General features: G+C 22.1%; 1 protein-coding gene across 1 annotated transcript; it reads right to left on the bottom strand.

The window, feature by feature from the left end:
• Positions 1-2,534: 2,534 nt before the first annotated feature.
• On the bottom strand, positions 2,535-8,210 carry LOC122507024 (innexin inx7). Its single transcript, XM_043619519.1, has 7 exons — positions 7,843-8,210; positions 6,279-6,369; positions 5,525-5,597; positions 5,267-5,444; positions 4,262-4,596; positions 3,500-3,690; positions 2,535-2,806 (listed from the first exon to the last, which is right to left on the bottom strand). The coding sequence occupies exons 1-7, from the start codon at positions 7,928-7,930 to the stop codon at positions 2,557-2,559; spliced, it is 1,206 nt and encodes a 401-aa protein (XP_043475454.1). The 5' UTR covers positions 7,931-8,210; the 3' UTR covers positions 2,535-2,556.
• Between the last annotated feature and the right edge of the window lie 4,286 nt (positions 8,211-12,496).

Genomic DNA, 12,496 nt, shown 5'->3' with positions numbered 1-12,496 from the left:
CACACAGTGTAATACAGTGAAATCTTCATAGGTTTTTGTTATAAGGAAATAGAGTTGTTCTTCTCAAGGTTTATAATTTTCTTAGAATCATTACTTAACAATATTTATGATACTTTGTTTCATTTAAAAAAAATTATTAATTTTACACCTTTTTTTTATTTATTTATTCAATATGGAAAAAAGTATTAAAAAAAATTGAAATAGCAGCTTCTAGAAATAGATTTATATTATTATTAACAATATTTCTCTGTAATTTTACAGTTGTAAATATTAATCTTTGACAATATATGAGGAAAAAAATCTTTCATTGATTGTAAAAATAAAAATTTTTTTATTTATTTTTTTTGTATTCTTTCTGAGTTACAATTTTTCAATAATTTTTTCAAAATCTTTTTTATTCTTTTTTTGTATTATTAATTTTATATTCCTTTTTATTATTTTTTAATTATTACTTGTTATTTTTTATTCTCTTTGATCACTTTTATATTTTATTTATTCATTTATCTGAATATATAATAATTTTTTAGTATTTTTTTATCCTTTTCTTCCCTTATTCTTTTCAATTCTTTTTTATTATTTTTTATTCTCTTTTATTCTTTCTCATTCTATTTTTATTCCATTTTATTATTTTTTATTCCTTTTTCTTATTTTTTTTTAATTATTTTGTTGTGTTTTAACTTTTTTATTCTGTTTTATTTTTTACTTTTCTCCTTTTTTTATTATTTTTCACTATTTTTTGTTCTTCTTTCTATTTTTTTATTATTCTTTATTATTTTTCCATTTTTTTTCTTTTATTCTCTTTTATTAATTTTTAAATTTTTATTAATTTCATTCTTTTTCAATACCTAATTTTTAATTTTTTTATTTTCTTGTCATCTTTTATTCTTATCTTTAATTGTCAATCCTTTTTATTATTTTAAATATATTTTTCGTTGTTTTTTCATCCTTTTTCATTTTTTTATTCTTTTTCACTTTTTTTATTTTTTTTTTATTTTTATTTTTTATTCTTTTTTAATTTTTTAATTTTAATTTTTTATTCTTTTTCACTTTTTTTATTTTTATTTTTTATTCTTTTTTATAACTATTTATTTTATTATTTTTTCTTCCCTTTTTATTCTCGTTTATTTACTTTTCATCTTTTTATTCACATTTTTTTAATAACTATTTATTTTCATTTATTTATTTAACATTTTTTTTCAATGAAAAAATACAAGAAAAAATTGTCGTACTGGTCATGATTTTGAATAATTTTCTTCTCATTTGTCGTTAAAACTGTGAAAATAAAAACTTGAATGACAAAATGCTATTCAAACTTTACATATAATTAGCGGTTAGGGCATAACAATTTTATCTCTAAGTGATAAAAATTAATTTCAAAGAACTAATCAGAGAAAAAATGTATACAATTCCAGAGTATAAGTGACATTTTAACTTCATTACATTGTAATCACTAGTTAAGTCGTCTCATTACTAAATAATAAGCGAAGAATGCCAAATTTTTTTTAAATAAAATTTTTTTTTATTATTTATTATTTGTAACAATTTTAATTATTACTACAGGATAATCTCAGGAAGAAATGTAAAAGAAATAATAATTAATATTTTCTTACATTAAATAATTAGTAAATAATTATTTAATAATAGAATAATTATTTATTAATTAGTTATTAATTATTAATTATTATTTATTAATTATTAGTTTTAATAATTAATAATACAGTTAATAAAAAATTTTTTTCATAAACTCATTATTCTGATTAAATATCAAGTGAAAAATAATTCGTGCCAAATTAAATTACAGAAATAAATTAAATTACACAAAATATACCTTCAAAATTCGAAAAAGGTAGAAAGAATTTTTCGAAACAAGTTTTGACGAAAAAAAAGAGAAAGATTTCCAGGTCTCTGAACTCCATTTGAATTTTTACCTCCTACACGTTTATGGCACTTAAAAGAAGTCGAAAAATTCCTGAGATAAACGACAATTCGCTTTCTTAAATTTAAAATTTTCAATTAACAATTTTTTATTATTTAGGTAAAAGAGTAAACATTTCTTTTAAAAAAAAAAGAATAAAAAAATTTTTTTATTAGGTAAAAGAGTAAACATTTCTTTTTTAAAAAAAGTATAAAAAAATTTTTTATTAGGTAAAAGAGTAAACATTTCTTTTTTAAAAAAAGTATAAAAATTTTTGTTGTTAGGTAAAAGAGTAAACATTTCCTTTTAAGTAGAAAAAAAAATATTTTATGTATAAAATTTCCATTAATTTAAAATTAAACACAATTTATAATAGTACAATAGTTAATTAGGAATAGTATACTATAGTTAATTTTCACAATTTTTTATTAATTAATTTTAATTAATTACTTCTTAAAATTTTATTTTTACCTACGCCTAAGAAAATTAAAAAAAAAAATGTAGATTTTTCATTTGGAAAATAAAATCAGAGAAACGTGTTTCCTTCCGGATTCCTTAGCGTTCTAATCACACACTATACTCACGTTGAGTTTTGAGAGTAAAAAAAAGAAGAGCAGAGAAAAAGAGAAATAATGTTTATTTTAATTTTTCTTTAAAGTATCAAAATCCTCTTGTGGGATAATATTATACTTGGCTTGTTTCCGTTCCTCGAGGTCTTCCGCCAACTGGTGCAATAACTCCTTGAAAACGTAATTGTTTAGGTTCTTTGCTATGTAATAAAGGAAGAGCCAGTCGCCAAAGTGATAGTCGTGTGTAACCCTGAGCATATTCCAGGGATTATATTTCCCTGGACAGGCCATTGAGAAAACTAGTCTGTTAAAATTGAGGCTTCTGTAAAATAAGATCGCATTGTTTTCATTTAATTCCCAATTTTTTTTTTGTTTCCCCTAATTTTTAGAATTTTAATTTAATTTTTTTTTATATTTTGGAATTTTTTCGATTTCTCTTTATTTAAATATTTAGAATTTTGTTATTTATTTAAATTTTCGTTTTGTTTATTTATTTTTTGTTTTGTACTTCCCCTATTTTAATATTTCCCTTTTATCTATATTTTTATTTTCTTTCTTATTCATTTTTTTTATTTCTCTTATTAAAATATTTTTCTATTTTTTTCTCTTTTACTTTCTGCTTTATTTACTGATTCTATTTTTTATTTTTATTTCCTTTAGCGTCAGGCCGATAGAAAGAGACAGCTAGTGTACTCAACGTCCTTTTTTCTCTCTCTTTCTAGAGGCGCATGCGCGGGAATGTTTTTTCCTAGAAAAGCGCACGTTTTTCTAGGAAAAAACGTTCCTGCGCAGGCGCGCATCGGCGCGCATGCGTCAAGCGACGAAGACGAAAGAAGGGACGTTAAAAAGTGTGAAGAAAAATAAATAATAAATCGAAGTCGAAATAAATAAAAATATAATGTAAATAAAATTAAAAATAAACAAAAAGAATCAAAAATTAACAAAAATAAATAAAAATAAATAAAAATAAAATAAATGAATAGAAAATAAATACTAAATAGAAAAAATTTTTTACCTTGCGTGCAAAATCATGGTGAGAATTCTCCATATTAATCCAAGTCCAGTGAGAATTGCGAGAATAATTAGCCAATACCAGAGGATAAAATAAATCTTTTCATTGACAATATTCAACGCCATGACACAAAGAGCATCGTGAATTTGTATCGAACCGGAGCCACCATATTTGTGAAAAGTACATTTAGTGACCTGAATAATTAATTAAACGTTAAATGAGCCGTGAACTTTATAATAGGCAATTGATACTTGCAACGATTGATATTAAATGCCCTCGAGGCAAGAATTTCAAAGAGAAAAAAAATAATATACACTGATACAATCTAAAAGTAACATATAGACATTGCGTATAATATTATAAACAAAAAGGAGAGAAAAAAAATTACTATTCTCATGTTTCAATTGACTAAGGAATTTTCATTCGAGAAAAATTACATTTTTTCACAATGAAGAAATAACAAATTATTTTTTTTTGCTCGAATTTACCGAGAATAATATATAGTTTTCTAGACATTTTGAAAATTGTAAATTGAACTAATTTGTTGAGTAAGAATAGAATAAATTATAATTAAATTAATTAAATAATAACTAAGCTAATTAATTAATTTTAGTTAAGTAAATAATAACTAAGTTAATTAATTAATTAATTTTAGTTAAATAAATAATAGTTGAATTAAATAAATAATTATTATACACTAATTTAATTAAAATATTAATTAATTTTGATGAATTATTTTTTTTCGTTTAAAAATTAAATTTTCACCTTTGGAAAGACCTCGTCCAATCGATCTAATATGTGATTGAAGCCATTGTTTTGAATTTCAGTGCCAAGATTGAGAAAAGTCCCGCCCAAGAACCAGTCGGTGAAATAAAGTTGAAAGAGAACATTGATAAAGTTGAGCACCTCACAAAAACCTAAATAATAAGCCCAGGGTCGATTTAAGTGAAGACGATTTATGAATCCGGTTCGAATTTGTCGTATTTTCTCATCACGATCACCCTTTGTTGGTATAATCTTTCCGTCCACTTCAATTTTTTCCTCTTGTAGTGCCAAAGACGCTAGATTTAAGCCCGATACCAGCAACTTTAATCGGCCACCTATCAATTAAATTTCATTCTCAAAATTAAAAGAAATAACAAATTTTTTTTGAAAATTTTTTTTATCAAGTATTTTTATTAATAAATAAATAAATAAATAAATAAAAATTAATATTCAATTAACAGTTTTTGTGGTTTAATAATAGAATTAAATTAAAATAATTTTCTGTTTGTATAGATTTCATTGAAAATGGTAAAGAAAGCAAAAAGTCGAGGAGAAGCGTCTCCCCACCATGCGGACTCTGGACCCTCCCCTTTAACTCTCTACCTGACGGTAGAGTGTTAAAGGGGAGGGGCCAGAGTCCGCGTGGTGGGGGCCGCTTCTCTTCGCCTCATACTCACAACTTAATTGCAATTTATTTATTTTCTCAAATTTACCAATTTTTGTAAACTTATTTTTAAGTTTACGAATTTTTGTTCGTCGATTTTATTATTAAATTTACTAATTTAATCATTTACCCAATTTGTTTTTAAAATCAACTTAATTTGTTTTCTAATTTACCAATTTAATTATTTAATTAATTACTAAAGACACAAAATTAATTATTTTATTTGTCATATTAAAATTATCAATTTTGTTATTGAATTTACGAAATTTAGCAATTTTAGTTGGTGGGGAAAAAAAGGAAAGCAAAAAATGAGAATTTAAATTCTCAATTTACATTCATACCTTCGGCCGATCTCCATAAATAATGAGGTAGATAGAAGAGAATGGCTTGAAAGAAAAGAATAAATGGCACCCATTGATAATAGGCATGATGAACGACTTCATCTCTTTTTGTCACTGGACCAACGCCGGGATGTGGCACTTCACCTTCGAGCACTGAAGTCAAATTCATATGTTTCACCTGGAAAAAAACAATCTTTTCGTTTCGAACTATTTTTCTCAAAAAAAAAAAAAAAAAAAAAAAAAAAAATGTAAACTTACCACCGTAAAAGTAGAAGTGAAAAAGCAAAAAGTATTTATCACATGTTCAGGTACGCCGGCATCATTAATGCATCTGAAAAAAAAATTTTTGTTACAATTTTTTATTGTTTATAATAAATAAATAATATCATAAATAAAGAAATAATAATAAATAAAGAAATAAATAATAAAAAATAAATAATTGAGTTAATATTATCCTAAAAGTTATGTTTACTTATTGTTATTTGCATTCATGTTTTGTTATATTTGAATTTCGCGCCATTGTAAATCTGTAAGTTCCCGTCCAGATGGCGAAAAAACTCGCTCGCAAGCAAGATGAAGTGACCGGAGTATAAAAACAAATTTGAGAAACGTTCAGTTTTAATAGGCACCAATGAAAATTGACAAATAAATAATAATATAAATAAAAAAATAATTAAATAATAACAAATAAATAAGTAAATGATAATAAATAAATAATAATAAATAAATAGTAATAAATAAATAAAAAAATAATAAATAAATAAATGGTAAATAAAGAAATTTAAATACTCTCCGATCAAAAAATATTCCCGTTTTAAAATTCGAAAGTGGATTTTACATCTTTCGCGAGGTATGCATCAGCGATGTAAATCAAAAGTTTGAGTAAAGTATACAATTTTTTTTTTTTTTTTGACTCAACCAAGTCTGTTGTTTACGGTTTGAAATTACAGTTGTGAAGAGTTGATATATAACTTTTGTTAAAGTCTGCGAAACATGATGTTACTTTGTATACCTTATATGTTCTCCAATGAATTGCCTCGAACAAACGAGAAGCGTTGCTGCCAAGAGAACCAAAAATGTGGCTCTGTAGTGCAACTTGAAAACTGAGAACAAAAAAGTTTAAAAAATTATATACATTTCAGTCAAATTTCCTTTAATAACAAAAATGGCTTATTTGCCTGTCAAGATAAATTAACATTATTATTGCTCAGAAAAACAAAAAAAAAATGTCTATGAGAATTTCGAAAAATATTTCTGGTATAATAATGTGTTTTCAAAGAAACTAGTTTTCAAAGAAATAATTGCAATGTAACCAGAAATTTAATAATAAATTTTAATAATAATACATTTTTTTAATAATAAAAAAGTTTTTGAGGGATAAAATAAATGTCTCCACTTGAGAACGCCAGGGTCGTCACCAGGTGGCGTGGAATCTGGTTTTATCAACTGCACTGCCATCTAGCGGTGACCTTGGCGTTCTCAGGTGGAGACTAGCATCTCCTGAATCTCAACTTCGTTTGTAATTTTATAATTATTTATAATCAGAATCTAGAGAATTAAAAATTAATATAAATAGAATTAGATTTTAAATTCAATTTTATTTTGCTATTTTTATGGTCTAATTTTTTTTAGATTTATATCTTTAGTCGTATAGAATTAATTTTTTTACTATAAATAAATTGCTATTTATAATATCGATTAAAATACTAGTGATACTAGTGATATTAGTGGCTTTTTTATCGAAATAAATGTCAATTAGTAATTCATTTATAAAAATAGTGGCTAAATAATTTTATTTAATAAATTTTTATTATTTTCGAAAAGAATAACAACTGTCGCGTTGGTCACAGGCCAGTAATTATTATTATCAAAATTAATATTCTTTTAACTATTATTATTATTTTTATTAACATTATTATTATTCTAATAAAAATCAGAATCATTATAATCGTAATTATTTTAATAATAATATAATAACGCAGTCGTCAACAATATTTTAAAATTGGAATATTCTGTTTAGTTTTTGTTTAATTATTATTATTTAGCAACTGCATAATTTTTACATATTTTGTTATTATTTTATCTATTATTCACTATTTTTATCTTCATTATTTTTATTATTAACATTTTTACTATTTTATTTATTTATTTATTTATTTATTTATTTATTTATTTATTTATTTATTTATTTATTTATTTACTTACTTATTTATTTATACATTAATATTAATATTATCCATTACTTTTGATATTCATAATTCTTATTATTTTTATTATTATTAATTTTTTTATTGTTTATTTATTTATTTAAACACTGAACTTGGAATATTATTATTCAAAGCTTACAAATGAAAAATTCACTATTTTTAATATTCATTATTGTAAATAAATAAATAATTAAATAAAATTATTACCACTTTTGCTTTAAATACTACTCTTTTCTTTATTCAAATTCAAAATTTAAAATTTAATTTAAAATTTAATTAAAAATTTTTTTTCAAATTAATTCATATTCGAAAAAGAAACTATTTAGATAAATGAATAAATTTCCCTTTATTCGTTAAATATATACTCACTTATATTGTCAATTGCTACATAATCTGGCGAAACTTTTAATTTAATATGATTTTTTAAAACGGCAAAAGTTGCAAGCACTGTCGTCATTTTTTGAACACTTTTTTTGTTTCTATTATTTTAAATAAGAAAAAAGAATTATTTAAAAAAGGAAAATTTTAAAAGTTCATAATTTATAATTAAGAGAGAGGGAGAGAGTGATGTACACTAAGAACTTTTGTGCAGAGGCGATGACCTCATTGTGCACTATGGTCCATATCACAATTATTTTCTTAATAGACGATCTCAGTTGTTGAGAATTCGATTTGACACTGAAGAGTTTCCAACTAGAAAATCAACGTATTCTTATCATTCACTGTGTTCTATATGTTTTTCATATTATACTGCTCGCATAAAGATATGAATTTCGTATCATTACAAGTTTACTTGCTTCTTCCATCATTTTTTGAGAAATGATAAGAAATTGTGTGATAAAAGCGTTTCATTCTTCTTTAGACGTTTTCGGTTTTAAATTATGCCAACGTTGGTTTATTCGAGTAACAGAACTGAAAATATAATAATAATAATTATTATTATTATTATTATTATTATTATTATTATTATTATTATTATTATATTTTCAGTTTTGTTAGTAATAACAATAGTCATTATTATTAATTAATTTAATTTTTAATTTTTACTCAGGGTAAATTTTTCGTTCGAGTTTCCACTCTATGTTGTGTCGATAAAGCAGATTTCAAATACTCTCCATTTTTTGCGAAAGAAAAATAGAAACGTTCCAAAAAGTATTTTTTTTTTTGAATACTTAAAATCATTTTTCAATAAAAAATTTATTAAATTTTAAAAAATGTATTAAAAAAATGTTTCAACAAAAAAATTATTTATTCAACATCAATATGTTGAATAAATAATTTTATTGTTGAAACCTTTTTAAAAAAAAAAATATGTTGAATAAATAATTTTTATTGTTGAAAATGTTTAAACAAATGTTTTTAAATGTTTTTAAACGTTTTAATTAAATGTTTCAACAAATGTTTGTTGTTGAAACATTTTTTTTAAATGTTTAACATTAAAAATATTAAATGTTGAAACAATAATTTTTATTGTTGAAAATGTTTCAAAAAATGTTTTTAAACGTTTTAAATGTTTTTTTAAAGGTTTTTTTTTAATGTTTCAACAAATAATTGTTGTTGAAACATTTTTTTTAAATGTTAAACATTGAAAACATTAAATGTTGAAACATTAAAATGTTTCAACAAGAAAATCATTTATTCAACATATTGATGTTGAATAAATAATTTTATTGTTGAAACATTTTTTTAAATGTTAAACATTAAAAACATTAAATGTTGATACATTAAAATGTTTCAACAAAATATTATTTATTCAACATGTTGATGTTGAAAAAATAATTTTATTGTTGAAACATTTTTTTAAATGTTAAACATTAAAAACACTAAATGTTGATACATTAAAATGTTTCAACAAAATATTATTTATTCAACATGTTGATGTTGAATAAATAATTTTATTGTTGAAACATTTTTTTAAATGTTAAACATTAAAATCATTAAATGTTGATACATTAAAATGTTTCAACAAAATATTATTTATTCAACATGTTGATGTTGAAAAAATAATTTTATTGTTGAAACATTTTTTTACATTTTTTTCTTATCAACATTGCATTGAATATAGAAAGAAAAAGAAAAAAAAAACAGAAAACTGAAAGAAATTGAAAAGAATTTTAATATTTCCAAATTGAAAAATTGAAAAATTGAAATAAAAACATGAGCTTGCAATAATAAAGTAAATGTATAATAAATGAATTACGTGATTGATTATACGTTGGGATTATATTGACAACGCAATACATCACAGGTAGCGATCGATTAATGATTATTTCATAATTTCTTCCTTTCTCCGTATAAGATAAATAGAAAAAAGTATACATATATATTTATCTTTTGCTTTTTATTTTTCTTTTCTCATTTTACAACTTTTGATAGTAATCTCAGATAAAAGACAATTCAAATTGATATTCTTTTACAGTATATAAATGAAGAGAGGTGTGTCGAAAGGACGTGATTTAAGTACAAGAAAAAAAGAAAAAGACAAAAAAAAAGTTTAGAGACAAGCAACTCTCAAAAGTGACCTGAATTTCAATAAACCCCTGAGAGTAGATTAAAAATTTACATCACGCATAATTTCTTTCTTCGGGGCATTTCTGTTCTCATTTATTGCTCACAAGGTGATTTTGAATTGTAAAAAAAAAGAAAAAAAAATTCAATTACCATATACACAAGCTTTGAGAATAATTTTTTTTTCTTCACTTTGAATAGATTTCCCAGAATAAATAGAGAGACAACTTTTTTTTTAACTTCAAGAGTATGCGAATGAGTATTGAATTTTTAAGACGAATTTTTTTTTACCAAATCTACAATAATGTTCATTAGCAAAATTTTTGAATTTTTTTTTTCAATTTAAAAAATTAATTAATTCTAATTAGTAAATTTCACTAATAAATTATAGTAGAAATTACTATTTATTACAAAAATTTACTAATTCAAAAACAAAAAATCAGTAAATTAGTAGAAATAATTATTTACCTACTAGTACAATTTGCTAATTAAAAAATAAAAATTCAGCCATAAAATTCAAATTAGTAATTTTTACTAATTAAAATTTAGAGAGTAATTTCAAATTTTATTGCGCCGGTGTTTAATTTTCTTTTTTTTCTAAAAGACAAAAAAAAACGTATTTTGTTGTCCTTATAGAGGAATTATTTTAAAAATAGTATCTCTCTTTTATAACTCCATCATAAAAACGAATAATGTTTGTTTTCAAGAATAACAAAAAAAAATATAACAAGAAAAGGAAAAAACTGTCAAAGTTCCTCTTATCAAAAACTTAGATCTTGTTTTACAATATTTGACAAGAATTTTATCATATAAATACATATAAGTAGTATGGATATTTCCCGAGTGTGACTTCTATATAAGTCCAGATGTTGCAGTAATCTATAAAATAATTCTACCTTTCATTGTTTATTTAAGAAAAAAAATATAATCATCATAAATATGTATAGTGATCCACTATCAATAAAATGCGATAAATCATTATTCATCATCATAAAAAATTAGGCTACTTCGATAATACGTGGTTTATGAATTTCTTTTTCATATTTAGTTATAAAAAAATTTATAAACGATTGTTTATTTATTGATTAAAACAAATTAATTAACAGTACTGTACAACTACAATAATATCACTACTATATACTATATTAACTACTGTTGCTATAATAATAGTTATTAATAGTAGTAATAATTAATAGTACTACTTATTAATAGTAATTGCAATTAATATTAGTAGTAATTACTAGTAGTAGTTATTAATAGTAGTAATAATTAATAGTAGTAATAATTAATAGTAGTGATAATTAACAGTACTACTTATTAATAGTAATTGCAATTAATAGTACTACTTATTAATAGTAATTGCAATTAATATTAGTAGTAATTACTAGTAGTAGTTATTAATAGTAGTAATAATTAATAGTAGTAATAATTAATAGTAGTGATAATTAACAGTACTACTTATTAATAGTAATTGCAATTAATAGTAGTAATTATTGATAGTAATTGCAATTAATATTAGTAGTAATTAATAGTAATAGTTATTAATTTAGTAATAATTAATAATAATATTAATAGTAATAATTAATAATAATATTAATAATAATAATTAATAATTAATAATAACTATACTAGTGGTATTATACTAATATTAATAACTACTATTATTAATTAATAGTAGTAATAATTAATAGTATTAAAACTCAGTAGTAGTAGTAGTAATAATTAATAGTAGTATTAATTAATAGTACTATACTTTCAATTATTAATTTGAATTAATAGTAGTAAATATTAACAGTAATAATAATTATTATTATATTAATATATTAATGATAACTATACTATAGTAGTAGTAGAATACTACTATTAATATCTACTAATTAATTCTTATTTTTACTATCAATAAAATTGATATAATTTATTAAATAAAAATATAAAATAAAAACTAAAAATTGGCATTTTTATTGAACTTAATAAATTAAAAATCAAAAAGTAATTAAATAGAAAAAGAAGCATAAAATTAAAATAGTAAAATAGTTTTCTGCTTTTTCAGCATATTTTGAAAGTGATTTACATAGTTGATTATCTCTAATTTGATAAAAATTAAATTAACGTCAATAGAAATTTTAAATTGGTACATTCACCTATGAACTCTTATTGTCTCGATTGTACGTAGAGTGGGATTATGTAAAGCAATAATAATTATCATTATATATCTATCTATATATACATATATTTATATTTAATCAGTCGTGTATCATATATGTTCGACAGGATTGACTATAATAGAGCAATCGATGCGATTACTATTCGCGTAATCACTGGCGCTAATTACGACACGCTTGTTGCTATATTACAATCCACTATAAGTGGGAGTGTCCCGTGTGAAAAAAATACCGTTTGAAAATGTAACCGGTCTTTCTTACGTCAATAATTTTTTAGATAAATTTTATTTTATTTTCTGTTTTTTTTTTTTTTTTTTGGTAAATCGTACCTTCTGTATTTGATAACTATATTT

Source organism: Leptopilina heterotoma, unplaced genomic scaffold, assembly GCF_015476425.1.
Source record: "Leptopilina heterotoma isolate Lh14 unplaced genomic scaffold, ASM1547642v1 Lhet_44, whole genome shotgun sequence".
Taxonomy (NCBI): domain Eukaryota; kingdom Metazoa; phylum Arthropoda; class Insecta; order Hymenoptera; family Figitidae; genus Leptopilina; species Leptopilina heterotoma.
Note: the sequence above shows the minus strand (reverse complement) of the source record. Positions and strands in the feature narration are given on the sequence as shown.